At 41.7% G+C, this 21,721-nt stretch overlaps 1 protein-coding gene across 1 annotated transcript in view; it reads left to right on the forward strand.

The window, feature by feature from the left end:
* The first annotated feature begins 1,402 nt into the window (after positions 1-1,402).
* Positions 1,403-21,721, forward strand: part of LOC139536244 (carbohydrate sulfotransferase 11-like) — a 30,118-nt gene continuing 9,799 nt past the window's right edge. The window contains exon 1 of the mRNA XM_071336601.1: positions 1,403-1,855. Coding sequence (XP_071192702.1) covers positions 1,663-1,855 — 193 coding nt within the window. The 5' untranslated portion in view covers positions 1,403-1,662. The remainder of the gene's footprint in view (positions 1,856-21,721) is intronic.

The raw sequence follows: 21,721 nt of genomic DNA on the forward strand, positions 1-21,721 counted from the left end.
GGCCTCATTCTCATTGACGGGGCTGTAGTGGAGCAGGTTGAGAACTTTAAGTTTCTTGGTGTCCACATCACCAACAAACTATCATGGTCCAAACACACCAAGACAGTCGTGAAGATGGCACGACAAAACCTATTCCCCCTCAGGAGACTGAAAAGATTTGGCATGGGTCCTCAGATCTTCAAAAGGTTCTACAGCTGAACCATTGAGAGCATCCTGACTGGTTGCATCCCCGCCTGGTATGGCAACTGCTCAGCCTCCGACCGCAAGGCACTACAGAGGTTAGTGCGTACGGCCCATTACATCACTGGTGCCAGGACCTCTATACCAGTGGTAGAAGAGGAAAGCCCTAAAAATGCCAAAGACTCCAGCCACCCTAGTCATAGACTGTTCTCTCTGCTACTGCACGGCAAGCGGTACCGGAGCGCCAAGTCTAGGTCCAAAAGGCTTCTTAACAGATTCTACCCCCAAGCCATAAGATTCCTGAACAACTAATCAAATGGCTACCTGAACTATTTGCATTGACCTCCCCCCCTGCTGCTGCTACTCTCTGATTATTATCTATGCATAGTCACTCTTACCTCTACTACGTATGTATATTACCTCGACTAACCGGTGCCACCGCACATTGACTCTGTACCGGTACCCCCTGTATATAGCCTCGTTACTGTTATTTTATTGTTGCTCTATAATTATTTGTTATTTAATTTTTTTTACTTCAGTTTATTTAGTAAATACTTTCTTGGCTTGTAAGTAAGCATTTCACTGTAAGGTGTGTACACGTGTTGTATTCGGCGCATGTGACATAAAATGTTATTTGAAATATCACTGTAGTAGTGAACGGTGGTGTATTGCCCAGAACTGATTGTTACCTGGGTATATGTAACAATGTCTACACTGTAATTACCCTACTTGCTTATGTAGCTTGCGTGAAATAGGTGCTAGATCATTAACATCTAGCTGCAGAAAAAATAAACCCAGGCCTATTCAAATATCACTGTAGTCATTCATTTTATACCAGGAATTAATTTGCATTGGTTCACTGAATATGCATCATATTTCTTTCCCAATTTCACCAACTATACTTTTGTGGGTGTAAGTATATTGAACAAAAATATAAACGCAACATGTAACAATTTCAAAGATTTTACTGAGTTAAGGAAATCAGTCAATTTAAATAAACGCATTAGGCCCTAATCTATGGATTTCACATGACTGGGCAGGGGTCCAGCCAATCAGAATTAATTTTTCCCCACAAAATGGCTTTATTACAGACAGAGACACTCCTCTGTCTGGAGTTTTTATTTCTGCTCATGTTGCTATATTTTTGTTCAGTATAACATATGATTCACCCATGCCACGTGCCAGCCATGTTTCTGGAAAGTAAAGAGTTAACAAAAAAAGCAAACGTTTGGAAAGAAGCTTCAACGGGCATATAAAACCCTTCATCATAAAATACATGTATGTTTTTCCCCTGGCCAGTTGTGTCTGCAACTAATTATTTGCTGGCTTCACATACCGTAAAGTGTCGCTTCTTTTGTTGCAACTTTTCAACGGCGCAGAACATGCGTGGATGTACATCAAAATGACGAATTGCACAAGTAACAACCAGCAATTTTACTTGAAGAAGAGGCTGTTCTATATGTACCCGGGCAATGTTCTCAAATGTCCAAATCCCTAACATTACTTGAGCGTGGGACGGTCATTTTTTCGCATGAATTACAAACGGATTTGGGTCGGATTTGTCGTTCCTTAAGATTCAGGATGAGAAAACCCAAAGTTAATCGGATGGTTCTTGCGATGTGCTTGGGGTGTTTTATAATGGTTATACTCTATTTTCAGAGCAACTTGAAACCAGGTGAGTCGAAAACACTGCACGAGCGTTTTATATGTCGACGTTAATATAGGTTCATAGTTTCACCATGTGTTGTGCATACAGAGTACCTTTGGAACATACACTATGTATATTTAAAGCTCTCAAATGGCATGCCCTACATTGGGATTTTTTTTCTTCTTCATATTAATAAGTATCCTAATTGTACAGTAATAGGCACTCAATATTTGCCAACAGCAATTCATTCCTGCCAACAGTATTCTCATAGTGTTCCTGAATGGTCCAGTCTCAGCCCTGACTTCAATCTGCTTAAAAAACTACTGAAGAGAATGTTTGAATATTGCTGTTCATGAATGATTCCCAAACAAATGTACTGAGCTTGAGCAATGTTTACTAAAACAAATGTTGCCCTACGAGAGTAAAGGTTGGTAGAATCGTATTCAAAATGATTCACAGCTGTCTGTAATGGCTGCCAAAGGTGCTGCCACCAAGTATTTAGCAGGCAGCTCTTTTTACATTTTTTAATTACATTATACATTATTATATATATATATATATTAGGTAGCCTAGTGGAACTAGCGTTGGATTAGTAACCGAAAGGTTGCAAGATCGAATCCCCGAGCTGACAAGGTAAAAATCTGTCATTCTCCCCCTGAACAAGGCAGTTAACCCACTGTTCCTAGGCCGTGATTGAAAATAAGAATTTGTTCTTAACAGACTTTCCTAGTTAAATAAAGGTAAAATAAAAAATAATGCCATTTGGTAAAATGATCATGTGGTTTTCATTATTGGACTCCCACATTCAAAGATTGTTCAAAACCAGTAAGTGAACATGAGAAAAACTTAACCTAATTTACCACATGTTTTTTGTACTAATTGTGTATAAAATGAGAAAATACGTTGTAAAATGTTTAAGATTGATTAAATTAAATTACATAATTTAAGATTGATTAAATTACTTAATGTTGTTTTACAATTAAGGAACTTTTGAAAAATATGCTCTCCTGGGTGGTTGAGTTGCCCGTTAAATGAATGCTATTAAAGGTGCACTATGCAGAAATTGCTCCACCATTTCCTGGTTGCAAAAATTCTAAGTTCGCCTAATTTTAGTTTGTGACAAAACAAGTAAATATAGAGTAGGGAATCATTGTACCTTCTAAACCACTGTAAAATATATTTTCCATAACCAAAAATATCGTTTTTTCAGCAACTTGAAGCTGGTGTATAAAACCAGAAGTAAAAGGCTTAAAAAACTAAACATAAGAAGAGGAAGCATAGAAATTAGGCACATAGAACAGATGTACAGTGTCTTAGACTTGCTTTCAATGAGAATGACAGATCTATAAATTATATTTATATGTGAATTTGGTCGGGTCGCTCAAAAACGTACATATTGCAGCTTTGAGTCAAATCTAGTGATAATGGAGAAATATTGTAATTAGATTTTGTTTGTGCAAATACAAAAAACCTTTCAAATCCATATCATTATCTTATCTTCAATATGTTTCACAATATCGTTCAGTACATGTCATTTTATTGGTATTCTAAGCATATAAAATGTAAACACATTCATTTACATGCTTTCTAATATTTATATTTTGACAGAAATGTATCATTTTATTATTTGAAGTCTGTCCTCATTTACTAGGCCTACATGAAGCAGACATACTGTAAATTAATGTGTCATATTTGAGATGATTTAATGCAAATTCCAATACAACATTTTGTTTACTCTAATTGGGCAACTCAGCCGGCTGGTTGAGATGTTTGACATGCATTATTTATCAAAGTTTAAGTCATGCAAACAAAAAGTCTTCATTTATGACCTATACTGAGGCTAAATACACACTTTACAGAAAAAATATTTGTCAGATATTTTTTTTCTTGGTGTGCCAGTTAAAGGGTTTATTCTGGGGTGTAAAGACACTCAATCAAGGCATCCTCATTTTGTATTTATTAGTAATTTGGAAAATGTTCTATAATTTTTATTTTACTTTGAAAATGTGAAGTAGGTTGTGTCGATCTATAGGGAAAAAAATCAAATGTAATCCCTTTTTTAGATTACATTTTAAGGCAGCAAAATGTGAAGACTGCAAAGTTTGTGTAGACTTTAAATAGCAACTGTATGCCCATTTACTTAGTAATTTGACTTAAGTGAGAAAGTTTGTCATTTTGCAGACTTGGCCTACACCACACTACAGATATAAACACATCTTCCAATGCCTTGCTGTTAGTGAGTAAACCACAGAGATGGTGTGTTTACAGTGTGTGTTAGTTATTGTTGTATTGCGTCTCCACCCCACTCTCAACAGCTTTCATTAATGTTTTACCTCCTGGCAAAACCTGTCTCCATTTCCCTTTGGGATGTGGACCAGAATGGAGGAAAACTTTGATTACTAGTCTGATTGGTTCAGTGTTTCCTCTGCTATGTGGAATAATGTGGTGAGAGTTTCCAGCTGTTTCTGCATTTATTTTACTGCGAGGCCTATCCCACTTTGGTCCTTCTTTGCCAATACAATTGCCATATTCAGACATGCCCAGCCATACTGAGACCAAGTAAGCCTTAAAGAGTAAATTTTTGGGCTTTTTATCAAACTTTTGAAAAGAATGGTCACCTCTGCCTGTTGCTCTGCTTGTTACAACATTGTTTTTAAGAACTTTTCCCATTTCTTAGTGAAAATGGTGCCGGAGAAGAAGGCAGACGTTTTACGTGTCCCCAACCGATTGTGTTTTTTGTTTGTTTATTTGCGTTGTTTGTAACGTATTTTTAAAATGTTGCCGCTACCGTCTCTTATGACCGAAAATAACTTCTGGATATCAGGACTGTGATTACTCACCACGGACTGGCAGAATCCTTTTTTTCCTTTAACGAGTCTGACGAGCCCTACGCGAACGATATACTGCTTTCACGGGAACAAGCCCAGATCCCCGTGATTTGCGTGAATAGGAGGCAGAGAAAAAGGGGCCAGAGGGCGGGCTGCCTTCTGAGAATTTGTAGGCGATCGAATAAACCCCTACTTCCTTCCATTCTACTAGCAAACGTGCAATCTTTGGAGAATAAAATTAATTACCTCCGCGCAAGAGTAAACTACCAACAGGACATTCAAAACTGTAATATCTTGTGCTTCACGGAGTCGTGGCTGAACGACGACACTATCAACATACAGTGGGGCAAAAAAGTATTTAGTCAGCCACCAATTGTGCAAGTTCTCCCACTTAAAAAGATGAGAGAGGCCTGTAATTTTAGTCATAGGTACACTTCAACTATGACAGACAAAATGTGAGAGAAAAAAATCCAGAAAATCACATTGTAGGATTTTTAATGAATTTATTTGCAAATTATGGTGGAAAATAAGTATTTGGTCACCTACAAACAAGCAAGATTTCTGGCTCTCACAGACCTGTAACTTTTTCTTTAAGAGGCTCCTCTGTCCTCCACTCGTTACCTGTATTAATGGCACCTGTTTGAACTTGTTATCCGTATAAAAGACACCTGTCCACAACCTCAAACAGTCACACTCCAAACTCCACTATGGCCAAGACCAAAGAGCTGTCAAAGGACACCAGAAACAAAATTGTAGACCTGCACCAGGCTGGGAAGACTGAATCTGCAATAGGTAAGCAGCTTGGTTTGAAGAAATCAACTGTGGGAGCAATTATTAGGAAATGGAAGACATACAAGACCACTGATAATCTCCCTCGATCTGGGGCTCCATATGAGGCTCTTTCCTCATTTTGTCTGTCATAGTTGAAGTGTACCTATGATGAAAATTACAGGCCTCTCTCATCTTTTTAAGTGGGAGAACTTGCACAATTGGTGGCCGACTAAATACTTTTTTGCCCCACTGTACAGCTGGCTGGTTATACGCTGTACCGTCAGGATAGAACAGCGGCGTCTGGTAAGACAATGGGCTATGTATTTTTGTAAATAACAGCTGGTGCACAATATCTATGGAAGTCACGAGCTATTGCTTGCCTGAGGTAGAGTATCTCATGATAAGCTGTAGACCACACTATCTACCTAGAGAGTTTTCATCTGTATTTTTCGTAGCTGTTTACATACCACTACAGTCAGAGGCTGGCACTTAGACAACATTGAATGAGCTGTTATCCGCCATAAGCAAAGAAGAAAACGCTCACTCAGAGGCGGCGCTCCTAGTAGCCGGGGACTTTAATGCAGGGAAACCTAAATCCGTTTTACCAAATTTCTATCAGCATGTTAAATGTGCAACCAGAGGGAGAAAAAAAATCTGGACAACCTTTACTCCACACACAGAGACGCATACAAAGCTCTCCCTTGCCCTCCATTTGGCAAATCTGACCATAATTTCATCCTCCTGATTCCTACTTACAAGTAAAAATCAAAACAGGAAGCACCAGTGACTTTGATGGCATTGAGGAGTACACCACATCAATCATTGGCTTCATCAATAAGTGCATCGATGACGTTGTCCCCACAGTGACCGTACGTGTATACCCCAACCAGAAGCCATGGATTACAGGCAACATCTGCACTGAGCTAAAGGCTAGAGCTGCTGCTTTCAAGGAGCGGGACTCTAACCCGGAAGCTTATAAGAAATTCCGCTATGCACTCCGACGAACCATCAAACAGGCAAAGCGCCAATACAGGACTAAGATCGAATACACCGGCTCTGACGCTCGTCGGATTTGGCAGGGCTTGCAAACTATTACAGACTACAAAGGGAAGCACAGCCGAGAGCTGCCCAGTGACACGAGCCTACCAGACGAGTTAAACTACTTCTATCATTGCTACGAGGCAAATAACACTGAAACATGCATGAGAGCACCAGCTGTTCCAGACGACTGTGTGATCACGCTCCACGCAGACCTTTAAACAGGTCAACATTCAAAAGGCCGCAGGGCCAGATGGATTACCAGGACGTGTACTGCGAGCATGCGCTGACCAACTGGCAAGTGTCTTCACTGACAATTTCAACCTCTCCCTGTCAGAGTCTGTAATACCAACATGTTTTAAGCAGACCACCATAGTGCCTGTGCCCAAGAACTCCAAGGTAACCTGCCTAAATGACTACCGACCCGTAACACTCACGTCCGTAGCCATGAAGTGCTTTGAAAGGCTGGTCATGGCTCACATCAACACCATTATCCCAGAAATCCTAGACCCACTCCAATTTGCATGCCACCCCAACAGATCCACAGATAATACAATCTCTATTGCACTCCACACTGCCCTTTCCCACCTGGACAAAAGAAACACCTATGTGAGAATGCTATTCATTACAGCTCAGCGTTCAACACCATAGTGCCCTCAAAGCTCATCAATAAGCTAAGGACCCTGGGACTAAACACCTCCCTCTGCAACTGGATCCTGGACTTCCTGACGGGCCGCCCCCAGGTGGTAAGGGTAGGTAACAACCCATCCGCCTCGCTGATCCTCAACACAGGGGCCCCTCAGGGGTGCGTGCTCAGTTTCCTCCTGTACTTCCTGTTCACTCATGACTGCACGGCCAGGCATGACTCCAACACCATCATTAAGTTTGCAGATGACACAACAGTGGTAGGCCTGATCACCGACAACAACGAGACAGCTTATAGGGAGGAGGTCAGAGACCTGGCCGTGTGGTACCAGGACAACAACCTCTCCCTCAACGTTATCAAGACGAAGGAGATGATTGTGGACTACAGGAAGAAGAGGACCGAGCACACCCCCATTCTCATCGGGGCTGCAGTGGAGCAGGTTGAGAGCTTCAAGTTCCTTGGTATCCACATCACCAACAAACTAACATGGTCCAAGCACACCAAGACAGTCGTGAAGAGGGCATAACAAAACCTATTCCCCCTCAGGAGACTGAAAGGATTTGGCATGGGTCCTCAAACATCACCACAAAATCTACGGGAATAGCTTGAAAATTCAAGACCCTTGGGTGTTGCCTTAGATTTACGTTAGAAGTGCACATCCCAAGAAGGCTCAAGGTCATTGGCCACAGATAAAATGATGTCAAATCATATATCTACTGTAGCTTTAATTGGACTGATCATGTCAACATCATACTTTCAAAATCTTAGTTTGCAAGCTAGACAAGCAGTTATCATCATGAGTCAAGTCGACAATCTTATGGCAAATCCTTTTCAACCCTTGTCATATGAAGAGAAATTCTCGATGAAACGTATCGGTCTTCATCGGCCATTGGACATAAACATTACACAACAAGTTGGAAATCGAGTGGTTTGGAAGGAATCAGTGGCTAACTGCAAGTGTTGCAAAGCAATCACTAGCCTGCTATTCAGTAGAGAGGGTGTGTGGTCCAAGTCTGATTTTAAGGGTCTCTTTTCCAAACTTAAAAAGGATAAACATTCACATGCAACACCATGGGCCAGAAGAGGTTGAATACATTGGCCATTCTGTCAAACCAGCATGACTTCTGCCACGTTCAAAACAACTGGGAATTCTCAGACTTCAAGTGAGATCAAGACAACTGGGAACTCTGGGAAAAAATCTAGCTCCGGCTTGGAAAATATGTTTTGAATTGTCATCCAACTCGGAATTCCATGTCGTGAACTCTGGCCTCTTTCTAGAGCTCTGACCTGAAGATCACTGACGTCATGATTCAACTTAGTTTTTTTCGGAGTTTTCAGTTCTCTTGAAAGCACCGTAAATCCAGAGAATGCCAGACTTTGACAAAGTTTGATGACAAAATTTGCCCACAATATGGACCTCCTTCCACCTTCCTGTTAAAGTGATTACAGCACAACAAGGGGAGTCCAAACATGTATTGTATGCTGCTGCATAAATTATGTAATATTGTAGCTAAGAAAGTAATAGGTATGTGTTGTGTAGTAAGCTGTTAGTAGCCCATGTGTCTCACCATAATAATTTTGTCCCTTTCCCCTCATAACTTAGCCTACTGTTCTGACTTGGTGGTGCACATGTAGCTTATAACCTGTTTTAGAGAAATGTAATCATTGAATATTGTAAGAGATTTCATTGTCTGCTTATATGCCCCCTTTATTTATCGTACGGTTCTGACTTTGTGTACAGGGATAATACTGTAAGAACAGCCCATGTTCTGAATTCTGTTGTTATACAGTACAAAAGTGCTGAACAAATAGTTATATTGACTACATCCATCTTAGCTCACTCATTAATGTCTTAATCGAAATTACTGATTGCCTCTTATCCACTCATCTTATGCCATAGTATGTACTATGTACATTTCAATTTTCTGTAGAAACCACATTTGTTTAAGCAAGTCAGCCCTGTCAGCTATGTTTTTTTCAAAAGCAGTAAATGAGGCTGAATTAACTTTTTCGCTGCCAGACAAGGCTCTGCCAGACAAGGCTTTTTCGCTGCCAAATAGCTAGGTGTAGCGGTGGTAAGGATTCATTCCATTGTGCTGGAAAGAAAGCTCTGCTGTTGGAACAGCTTTATGTAGGCCCGAACAGTTTGTGGGCACCATTTGTCACAGTTATAGTGCAATTAATGTGTTGTGTAGTGGCTTTCCTGGGATTTTTGGGGGGGTTCTATCTTACACAATGAAGCTGGTCCCCACCTCATACATGCCTTGCCTGGGCTTGACTCAAGGGCATTACGGTTATATAAGATGTACCTGCTCGACACACGAGTGTCAAGAACAACTGCAGCACCACAGACTAATAAAAATCCCCTTAGGGGCAAATCTGTACATTCTGTTTCCTGTCAGAAGAGTAGGAGCACAGTCTTGAAATATGTTCCAGTTTTTGAAGTGTTTGGCATTGTTTGACTTCAGTCTAGAATGTAGTGTCCCAGAAGCGATAACGACTGACTGTCTCTCATTAAGTAGATCTCGATGGCACTCAGTGTCCCAGGTGAAATCAGTTCTGCCTGGGATTTCCGTCAGATCTGTAGCCATCTTGGAATATTGATGACAGCTCGATTAAGCCCCACTGTTCTTTCCCCCTGCCAGCTGCATATTCATGATGACCAAGCACTCCAGGATTAGATTATTTTGTGATTCCAGAAGACTTATTTCTTCGCTCACTCTAGGCTTGGTTCATAATTGGCCTCCATTACTTCCAGCTGCTCTCACCAAGGCACAAACCCCACGTAGGATTTGATTATCTTCTCACACACAGAGGACTACTGGGAATGCCAATCGGAATTCTCTCCAGATTTTTGTCTTGCATAATTTGTATGTGCTTCGTAAGCTTTTTTTTTGATCTACGGTCAGTCTTGCACTGTCACCCAAATGTTAGTTTTGACGTTAAAAATGTTTCAAGATCTGTGGTCACCTTATCTGCCCATGCTGACTTAACCTTGATCTGGGAAATTGCTGAGTGCGTTAATTAGATGTAAATTCCCCTGTTTTGGGGACCTGCGTTGTTCTGGTACAGGTTCTGACTGACATTTTCACTTTTTCACTCGGAATGGCCGATTTAATTACGGCCGATTTCAAGTTTTCATAACAATCGGAAATCGATATTTAAAAATATATATATATATATTTTTTTTACACCTTTATTTAACTAGGCAAGTCAGTTAAGAACACGTTCTTATTTTCAATGACGGCCTAGGAACGGTGGGTTAACTGCCTTGTTCAGGGGCAGAACCACAGATTTTTACCTTGTCAGCTCAGGGATGCAATCTTGCAACCTTACAGTTAACTAGTCCAACGCTCTAACCACCTGCCTCTCATTGCACTCCACGAGGAGCCTGCCTGTTACGCGAATGCAGTAAGAAGCCAAGGTAAGTTGCTAGCTAGCATTAAACTTATCTTATAAAAAGAATCAATCAATCAATCATAATCACTAGTTAACTACACATGGTTGATGATATTACTAGTTTATCTAGCGTGTCCTGCGTTGCATATAATCGATGCGGTGGCATTCGCGGAAAAGGGACTGTCGTTGCTCCAACGTGTACCTAACCATAAACATCAATGCCTTTCTTAAAATCAATACACAGAAGTATATATTTGTCTACCTGCATATTTAGCTAAAAGAAATCCAGGTTAGCAGGCAATATTAACCAGGTGAAATTGTGTCACTTCTCTTGCGTTCATTGCACGCAGAGTCAGGGTATATGCGATAATAATAAACGTTTTGTTTTCGAAATGATAGTTTCCGGATTCTACCATATTAATGACCAAAGGCTCGTATTTCTGTGTGTTATTATGTTATAATTAAGTCTATGATTTGATATTTGATAGATCAGTCTGACTGAGCGATGGTAGGCAGCAGCAAGCTCGTAAGCATTCATTCAAACAGCACTTTCTTGCGTTTTGCCAGCAGCTCTTCACAGGTGCTTCAAGAATGTACTTGAGCTTGTGTCCTCAAAAGCAGCAGCAATTTATTTAAAAAAATTCCAGAAAGTTGAGATTTTAACCTTTCTTGGAGTTTGTAGCATTACTAGTTATTGTTTATAGACCTCTCATGATGAATAATTACTTTTGGGGATTACATTATATTTTCGATTACATTTAGATACATTTTAAGAGTTAAGAGCCTTGTTCTCCTCACTTGGCGAAACACTTGACTCCTGATCAGCACATGACAGGCATAGCACACAAGGTGTTCCCAGGACAGCCTTGCGAGCAATCAATCCATGAATTAAAGACTTAAACCTTGGTGATCACCCAATCACCACCTGGAAGACCCTCCTTGTGGAACACCATGGCCTGATTTGCTTTTTGGGCCTCTTCCTGCCTAGCAGCTTTGCTACTCTTTTTACCCCTGCGGATTTGCTTATAGGAAAACAGCCCCCACATGTTCTGTAATCCACACAATGTGTCTCTAGGACCAAGACCAAGAAGATACCTGTACCACATCTGCTAACACTCTGTTTTAAGACTCTCACTCTTGTTAAACAGATACCACACACGCGCCCGTGCATACGCACGAACACCCTTCACACACATTGCGGCAACAGCAGGGATCGGCCTCCACACAGCACAGTGTGTCTCTCACTAAAGCGCACTCTCTTTGGCAGACCTGGAGAGCCTGTGGAGGGGGAGGGGGGCCCCTGCTTCCCGAGGGACTTCCACACAGAGCAGTGTTCATGGCAGGGACAGGAGTAACGCATATTGGCCTTTCTATATTCTGCATCTACTAAGCCATTGCTAATGTACCAGAGAGGGAAAGAGGGAATCAGCATGGGGCCTAGTCAAGAGGAAACCAATAGCACTTAACAGATGGCATTAAATAGGTTTAGGGGGAGTGCTATAAACCCCTTTGTAGGGTAGACGGGTATCTACTTGGCTTTCACTGTTTACATTTTTCTCACTTAGCTAGTAGATGATCTTATTCTGAGTGATAGTCCATGAATTAGATCTTCAGCAGTTCAGATTGCAATGCTTGACAATGAAACGACATAGGAACAGTTGTAAGTGCTAGGCTCTAATGTGTACCTACTCTGTAATTAGCTGATGCATCAGAGGAATAGCTACAAACAGTGATTAGATTTTTTGTGTGTAATTTTCAATGGTTGTTGAATGATAATAACAGGAAGGTAAGGTACTAAGAGCACTTATTGGTTCAATGTCAATGTCGTCTCTGCTTATTCCTGGAGTACAGTAGCTAAAGTCACTTTCTGCCAGGTTATTTAGACTGACAGTACATTCAAAAATAGTACTGACGTTGCCTGTACTTCAGGCATTTTAATTAGAAAAAATAAATAAAGGTTTGGGAGTGGTCATATTTAAAATGTCTGCTGCCTGGACTCACAGCCGCAGTTTCCATAAGGAAGTGGTAATGTGTTTAGAAAACACGATAAAAAATGTATGTACAGTAACACTTCACCACAAAATGCCCCACACTTTCGCAAATGCTGAGCAAGGGCCAGGCTGAAGTGACAAAGCCCCTTCCATTGACAATGAGGCAACATGTTTTTGTGATTAGCCAACAAATAAAGCCAACAAGTTAACCCATGTCTGTTGAGAAAGTAACCTTTAAACGGTCTTCTGCATGGAAATAGTTGTTTCTCTACACAAATAACATTTGTACAATCTGTACAATGAGAAAGTTAAAATTGGCATGCAGTTATTCAGATCTAGTTTGCCAAATTTGCAGCTGTTGGGTTGAATGCAGATGGCAAATCTAGAGACTTCTATCGTTCCATCTATTGCTTCTCACACTCTCCCCTCTCCCTCATGGTGGTGCATAGCTCAGGTTATCCCCAGGTACAGTGGGTTTACAGTATATATATTTCATGCATGCCTTGCTGTGGCATGGAGCGTGTCAGTGGGTTCACTGTTTACATGCAGCTTGGCACTCAGACTTGCCAAGTCTCACACGAGTGTGGAGAGGGAGAGACACACACATCGCCTGTCTGCCATTTTCCTTGCCACACACACTACATTTTCCCTCCATACTCTCTATTGATCTTACAAATAGTATTACGTTACATTTATACATGGTGGAACTACCACAAGAGGCTTAAACAGCCTTGTAGACCACGGTGTCTGTCACGTAACACTAAACAATGCATTCAAATTGACATTGATAAATTGCCATTGTGTTCGTTGTCCGTAGCTTATGCCTGCCGATACCATAACCCCACCGGCACCATGAAGCACTCTGTTCACAACGTTGACATCAGCAAACCACTCGCCCACACGATGCCATACTGCCCGGTACAGTTGAAACCGGGATTTATCCGTGAAGAGCACACTTCTCCAGCGTGCCAGTGGCCATCGAAGGTGAGCATTTGCCTACTGAAGTCAGTTATGATACCGAATTGCAGTCAGTTCAAGACCCTGGTGAGGACGACGAGCACGCAGATGACAGTCGACAGTTTTTGACAGTTTGTGCAGAAATTCTTCGGTTGTCCAAACCCACAGTTTCATCATCTGTCCGATGTGGAGGTCCTGGGCTGGCGTTGTTACACGTGTGCAGTTGTGAGGCCAGTTTAGGGTAGCGAAATGAACATTAAATTCTCTGCCAACAGCTCTGATGGGCATTCCTGCAGTCAGCATGCCAATTGCACGCTCCCTCAAATGTTCCCTCAACTTGAGACATATGTGTCATTATTTTGTGTGACAAAACTGCACATTTTAGATTTGAATTTTATTGTCCCCAGCACAAGGTGCACCTGTGTAATAATCATGCTGTTTAATCAGCTTCTTGATATACCACACCTGTCAGGTAGATGGATTATCTTGGCAAGGGAGAAATGCTGACTAACAGGGATGTAAACAAATTTGTGCACAACATTTGAAATAAATAAGCTTTTTTTGTGTATGGAACATTTCTGTGAGCTTTTATTTTAGCTCATGAAACATGGGACCAACACTTTACATGTTGCGTTTATATTTTTGTTCAGTGAATATACATTATTTTAATAAGACACTGTAAAGTCCATTATTTCTCTGAATTAGGCTGTTTGAGAAGATCTGAATCCTAAGCAACCTGCATACACATTATTTGAAGTACACTAGACCAACATAGCTACTGTATTACGTAAAAGCTGTGTGCTGGAAAACCTTGGTAGAGCATGGGTGGAGTAGGCATTGTGGCGCTTGTGAATTTCTTTTAGTTTTTGGCATTAAACCAATGCCTACTTCTCACTTAAAAATGTCTATTTTTTAATTTCCATGTTTTTTACACCGGAAGGAGATTTTCTGTTAAAGGGTCATTATACAACATTTCCATATGCCAAGCCATATTTGTAATTTTTTTACAAACAAAAGTCTATCATTGCCAGTGCTATTGTAACCTTTAATTTGGCCTCTGCCAAAAGGTGGTGTGTGTGCATAACTGCAAGGTTTGTGGGTTTAAACCCTGGTCTGCTGGATGTTACCCTCTAATAACTAAAATCAGTTTTGAACTAACTGTTATAGTATGTTTAGCATTTACCAGGGATAGTCCAATGTAATTGTCTGTAGTTTTCAGAAGGCAAATAGCTCAATTGATTGTGACAGTTTTACATTGTAAAATATGACTCAATTCCCATTGAAAAGAGAACTGTTTTAAGTCATTGACTTTTTTCATGTCACAGCAGCATCATCCAATTGGATATAATGATACTTAACCTGATGGGTATTTAAAGAGCTTGGAGTTCAACTGTGTTGTAAATATTGTGATGGCATGCGAATGGTTGATTGGATTGGGCTCGGGCAAGATTATGGTTGCTATCAGAGCCGGCAATTCGATGTGATAGCATGAATGCTAACAAGACTAACATTGTCCTTAGCTCTTTTTTATCTACATTTAATTTCACATATTCATTTGTTCCAGGGGCACTGTACTACTATGGCATACCCTGTAAAACAACACATATCACTGCACCTATCCGGTGTATGTGACAATAAAACATCTATACGAATTATTGATGCACCCAGCCCTTCCTCTTCTGTCTGTGTGTGTTTAACTTAATCCACACAGCAGTTAGGTGTCACTTTCCTCCCTCTCTCTGAATGTATGCCTTTTGGGTTAATCCGTCTATAGCACATTAAGTTGCGTTGTTTACAGAACTGTTGAGGTAAAAAGTCCATTTGAGAAATCCTTGGGGCTTTGCGGGTTTATCTTGTCCGAAAGTAATTTTTCCAGAATAAACACAACAGTCACCATGAAATCATACCCTGACTCATGCAATAACTGCCTTCCAATAACTTTTATGTGAAAGTTAAAGCAAGGCTCATAAAGTTTGCTCTTAATACGGGTAAATTGCATAGTCATTTGCGTCGGGTTAGTGTCGCAGTACCATACTCAGAAGCGTGGAATCAAGGCTAGCGTTGGGTCCACATACAGATGCCACTTAATTAAAAATGGGGGAATCTTTCCTTTATCCTTTTTGTGCATCTCTGAGCGATTACTGTTCTAGGAGGCAGAAATATAGCCACTATGATGAGTTTTGCATTATATCATAGGTCTCTAAAGCCCTGCTTACATTGGCAGTGACTCAAATGCACGTCCAATTCTAATCCGTTTTTTTTCTGGCAGTCTGAACAGCCAAAAAGCACATGGAATCAGATATTTCAAGCCACATTTCAAACCACCTATGAATAGAAATCTGATTCCTTGCCATGCGACTCAAATCTGATTTATTTGCCCTCAAGTGGTTTTTAGACTTATTTGGCATATCTCATATCTTATTGGTTAGCTAGCTACTCTGTTGACAGTTTTAGAAGAACATATGATATTTAACTACCTTGTCAATTGTTTAGTTAACGAACAAATTAGTGAATGTGCTAGATAGCTAAACAGCTACCTAGCTAGCTGACTGCTGTGGCTAGCCAAAAAGGACTCATTCTGAAAGTAGGATGCTTTTATCCTTTGAGGGTTTAAAAGTGTTCTTACAATATGATTTTAAACATTCAAAGCAACTGGGAAGCATCCATGCAGTGGTGGAAAAATTACCCAATTGTAATACTTGAGTAAAGGTATTTGGTTTTAAATATACTTAAGTATCAAAAGTACATTTAATTGCTAACATATACTTAAGTATTAAATCATTTCAAATTCTTTATATAAAGCAAACCAGACAGCATCCATTTTCTTTTTTCTTTTTTTACAGATAGGGAAAGGGGGATACCTAGTTAGTTTTACAGCTGAATGCATTCAACTGAAATGTTTCTTTCCGCATTGAATCCAACCCCTCTGAATCAGAGATTTGTGGGGGGCTGCCTTAATTGACATCCACGTCATCGGAGCCCGGGGAACAGTGGGTTAACTGCCTTGCTCAGGGGCAGTACGACAGACTTTTACCTTGTCAGCTTGGGGATTACTGGCTCAACGCTCCTACCCACCAGGCTACCTGCTGCCCCCGCCAGGCTACCTGCCGATAGCAAGGGGTATCCTCAGACATAATTTACAAATGAAGCACGTGTGTTTAGTAAGTCCGCCAGATCAGAGGCAGTAGGGATGACCGTGGATGTTCTCTTGATAAGTGTGAATTAGACAATTTCCTGTCCTGCTAATCATTCAAAGTATTTTCTGTGTCAGGAAAATGTTATGGAGTCAAAAGTACTTCATTTCCTTTAGGAATGTAGTGAAGTAAAAGTTGTCAAATATAAATAGTTATTTACAGATACCCCAAAAGCCTACTAAAGTAGTACTTTCAAGTATTTTTACTTAAGTAGTTTACACCACTGCATCCATGACAGGTATTGTTGTCACCATAGCTTGCTACATTACTTTTGAGGGATCATAAACAGTAGCACCACCACCAATCAGCCTACCCCATTGTGCCACACCCATGGTTACTATGGCAACTAGCGTTAGTCACTTCTAACTTGCTGTTTGGACAGTGAGTATACCAAAAGTGATTTAAAAAACTAAACTGATTTGAGCATTAAGGCTTGCACTGTGAACAGGGCTTAAGTGCCTCCGTATAGCTTTACTCTAGAGTAAACATGGCAGGTTTGAGAAGCGCCTCTGTATAGCGTTCCTCTAGAGTTTAAACTCTTTGCCTTTGAACTTGAGACTGACTGCTTTTAAAGTCTTAACAGGACTGAGTTAGTACCAGTCATATTGACAGGAACAGTGCAGGTCATTAAAGCAGGTGAGAAGATATTAAAAGCAACAAAGCATGTGTACCTGCCTAACGAGCTGGGAATGATTTGACTTTGCTGCTTCTAAGAATCATTTAGGAATTTTCAATTGTGAAGCCTATGCTTAAGCAATACGGTCCGAGGAGGTGTGGTATATGGCCAATATACCACGGCTAAGGGCTGTTCTTATGCATGACGCAACGCGGATTGCCTGGACACAGCCCTTAGCCGAGGTATATTGGTCATATATCACAAACCCCCGAGGTGCCTTATTGCTATTATAAACTGGTTACCAACATAATTAGAAGAGTAAAATTAGTAAAGAGTAAATGTTTTGTCATACCTGTGGTATATGGTCTGATATACCACGGCTGTCAGCCAATCAGCACTCAGGCTCGAACCACCCAGTTTATAAAAGGTTTATATAGACCGCACCATATGTCCTTCGTACTGCTAGATTTCATGGTCTGGTTACAGTATGTGCTTCCGCTGTTTGCAATGCCCCTCAAACTTAACATAAACATTAACTGTCTTGCTTTTTCCAAATGAGCCAAACATATAGGAACATATGGGATGACTATATAAACATATTTTCTGAATGTTGATGTCCTCTTGTGCTGATGGATCTCGGGTGTGATGTGAGTAGACTACACATGCAATACTGGTTGAATCAAGCACTAGTGATAACGTTTCATTTTAGACCAATCTACCATGGTTGGGTCAGAGGACATTTGGGTATGTAGGAAGACCTTGTGCAATCAGTAGCAGGCTCTTCAGTCTAAATCTCTCCACCAGACTGGTGTGTAATGTAGGGTGCATGAGTTGGAGATGTTGTTCTCTGTTTGATCTTGTACAGTGTGTGTGTGTGTGGCGCTAGTGACACATCAGTCTGTTTTGCCCAGTCGCAGAAGAATGGTGGAATCTGTCCATTTCAACAAGACCCATTTTTCATGAGCTGAAATAAAAAATCTCAGAGATGTTTCATTCGCACAAAAACCTTATTTGTTTACATCCCTGTTAGTGAGCTTTTCTCCTTTTCCAAGATAATCCATCCACCTGACAGGTGTGGTATATCCAGAAGCTTGTGCTGGGGACAATAAAAGGCCACTCTAAAATGTGCAGTTGTGTCACACAACACAATGCCACATACGTCAAGTTTGTTTTGAGGGAGCGTGCAATTGGCATGCTGATTGCAGGAAGGTCCAACCGAGCTGTTGGCAGCTAATTGAATGTTCATTTATCTACCATAAGCCGCCTCCAACGTTGGTGTTTTTCTGTTTTTTAAGGATAAAATGGCACCGGAAGAAATAGCAGCAGTTTTACGGACGCCCAAACAATTGTGCTATTATGTGGTTTTATTCACGTTATTTGTAACTTATTTTGTACATAATGTTTCTGCCACCATATCTTACTGCAAAAAATAGCTTTTGCATATCAGGACAGCGATAACACACCTCGAGGTAGAGAAAGATTTTTTCTTCAACAAGCAGGACACACGGGATATACTGCTAACACCCGACAAGGCCAACATCCCCGTTATTGGCAAGAGGAAGAGACGCAGGTACAGAGGACATAGAGCAGGGTGCCTCGTAAGGATCCGCAGAAGGCGAGTGGGAAAGCTGCCGTTATCGTCAATATTACTCGTCAATGTGCAATCATTGGACAATAAATTCGAGGAGGTACGTGGTATATCCTACCAACGGGACATCAAAAACTGTAATATCTTATGTTTCACGGAATGTTTGCGGAATCGCAAACAGGAAACCGCTCACCCATAGGCGGCGCTCCTAGTGGCCGGAGACTTTAATGCAGGGAAACTTAAATCAGTTTTACCTAATTTCTATCAACATGTTAAATGTGCACACAAGAGGGAAAATTCTAGATCACCTGTACTCCACACACAGAGACGCGTACAAAGCTCTCTCTCGCCCTCCATTTGGTAAATCTGACCACAATTCTATCCTTCTGATTCCTGCTTACAAGCAAAAATTAAAGCAGGAAGCACCAGTGACTCAGTCTATTAAAAAAGTGGTCAGATGAAGCAGATGCTAAATTACAGGACTGTTTTGCTAGCACAGACTGGAACATGTTCCGGGATTCTTCCGATGGCATTGAGGAGTACACCACATCAGTCACTGGCTTTATCGATAAGTGCATCGAGGATGTCATCCCCACAGTGACTGTATGTACATATCCCAACCAGAAACCATGGATTACAGGCAACATTTGCACTGAGCTGAAGGGTAGAGCTGCCACTTTCAAGCTGCTGGACTCTAACTCGGAAGCTTATAAGAAATCCTGCTATGCCCTCCGACGAACTATCAAACAGGCAAAGCGTCAATATAGGGCTAAGATTGAATCATGTAACACCGGCTCCGACGCTCGTCTTATGTGGCAGGGCTTGCAAACTATTACAGACTACAAAGGGAAGCACAGTCGCGAGCTGCCCAGTGGCACGAGCCTACCAGACGAGCTAAATCACTTCTATGCTCGCTTCGAGGCAAGCAACACTGAGGCATGCATGAGAGCATCAGCTGTTCCGGATGACTGTTTGATCATACTCTCCGAAGCCGACGTGAGTAAGACCTTTAAACAGGTAAACATTCACAAGGCTGCTGGGCCAGACAGATTACCAGAACGTGTGCTCCGGGCATGTGCTGACCAACTAGCAGGTGTCTTCCCTGACATTTTCAACATGTCCCTGATTGAGTCTGTAAAACCAACATGTTTCAAGCAGACCACCATAGTCCCTGTGCCCAAGAACACTAAGGCAACCTGCCTAAATGACTACAGACCCGTAGCACTCACATCTGTAGCCATGAAGTGCTTTGAAAGGCTGGTAAAGACTAACATCAACACCATTATCCCAGAAACCCTAGACCCACTCCAATTTGCACACCTCCCCAATAGATCCACAGATGATGCAATCTGTTTTGCACTCCACACTGCCCTTTCCCACCTGGACAAAAGGAACACCTATGTGAGAATGCTATTCATTGACTACAGCTCAGCGTTCAACACCATAGTACTCTCAAAGCTCATCACTTAGCTAAGGATCCTGGGACTAAACACCTCCCTCTGCAACTGGATCCTGGACTTCCTGACGGGCCGCCACCAGGTGGTGAGGGTAGGTAGCAACACATCTGACACGCTGATCCTCAACATTGGAGCCCCTCAAGGGTGCGTGCTCAGTCCCCTCCTGTACTCCCAGTTCACCCATGACTGCTTGGCCAGACACGACTCCAACACCATCATTAAGTTTGCAGACGACACAACAGTCGTAGGCCTGATCACCGACAACGATGAGACAGCCTATAGGGAAGAGGTCAGAGACCTGGCCGGGTGGTGCCAAAATAACAACCTATCCCTCAACGTAACCAAGACTAAGGAGATGATTGTGGACTACAGGAAGAAGAGGACTGAGCACGCCCCCATTCTGTAGTGGAGCAGGTTGAGAGCTTCAAGTTCCTTGGTGTCCACATCAACAACAAACTAGAAAGGTCCAAACACACCAAGACAGTCATGAAGAGGGCACGAAAAAGCCTATTCCCCCTCAGGAGACTAAAAAGATTTGGCATGGGTCCTGAGATCCTCAAAAGGTTCTACAGCTGCAACATCGGGAGCATCCTGACTGTTTGCATCACTGCCTGGTATGGCAACTGCAAGGGACTACAGAGGGTAGTGCATATGGGCCAGTACATCACTGGGGCTAAGCTGCCTGCCCTCCAGGACCTCTACACCAGGCGGTGTCAGAGGAAGGCCCTAAAAATTGTCAAAGACCCCAGCCACCCCAGTCATAGACTGTTCTCTCTACTACCGCATGGCAAGCAGTACCGGAGTGCCAAGTCTAGGACCAAAAGGCCTCCTGAACAGGTAATCAAATGGCTACCCAGACTTTTTGCATTGTGTGCCCCCCCCAACCCCTGTTTATCATATATGCATAGTCACTTTAACTATACATTCATGTACATACTACCTCAATTAGCCCAACCAACCGGTGCCCCCGCACATTCGTTACCCGGACTATCTGCATTGTGTCCCGCCATCCACCACCCGCCAACCCCTTTTTTACGCTACTGCTAATCTCTGTTTATCATATATGCATCGTCACTTTAACCATACCTACATGTACATACTACCTCAATCAGCCCGACTAACCGGTGCCTGTATATAGCCTCGCTATTGTTATTTTTCACTGTATTTTTTACTGTTGTTTTTATTTCTCTACTTATCTATTGTTCACCTAATACCTTTTTTTAACTTAGAAATTTCACTGTTGGTTAAAGCCTGTAAGTAAGCATTTCACTGTCTACACCTGTTGTATTCGAAGCACGTGACAAATAAACTTTGATTTGATTTTTAATAAAGCCCTTTTTTGGGGAAAGACTCATTCTGATTGGCTGGGCCTGGCTCACCAGTGGCTGGCCCTATGCCCTCCAAGGCC

The sequence above is a fragment of the Salvelinus alpinus genome, chromosome 12 (genome assembly GCF_045679555.1).
Source record: "Salvelinus alpinus chromosome 12, SLU_Salpinus.1, whole genome shotgun sequence".
NCBI lineage: Eukaryota > Metazoa > Chordata > Actinopteri > Salmoniformes > Salmonidae > Salvelinus > Salvelinus alpinus.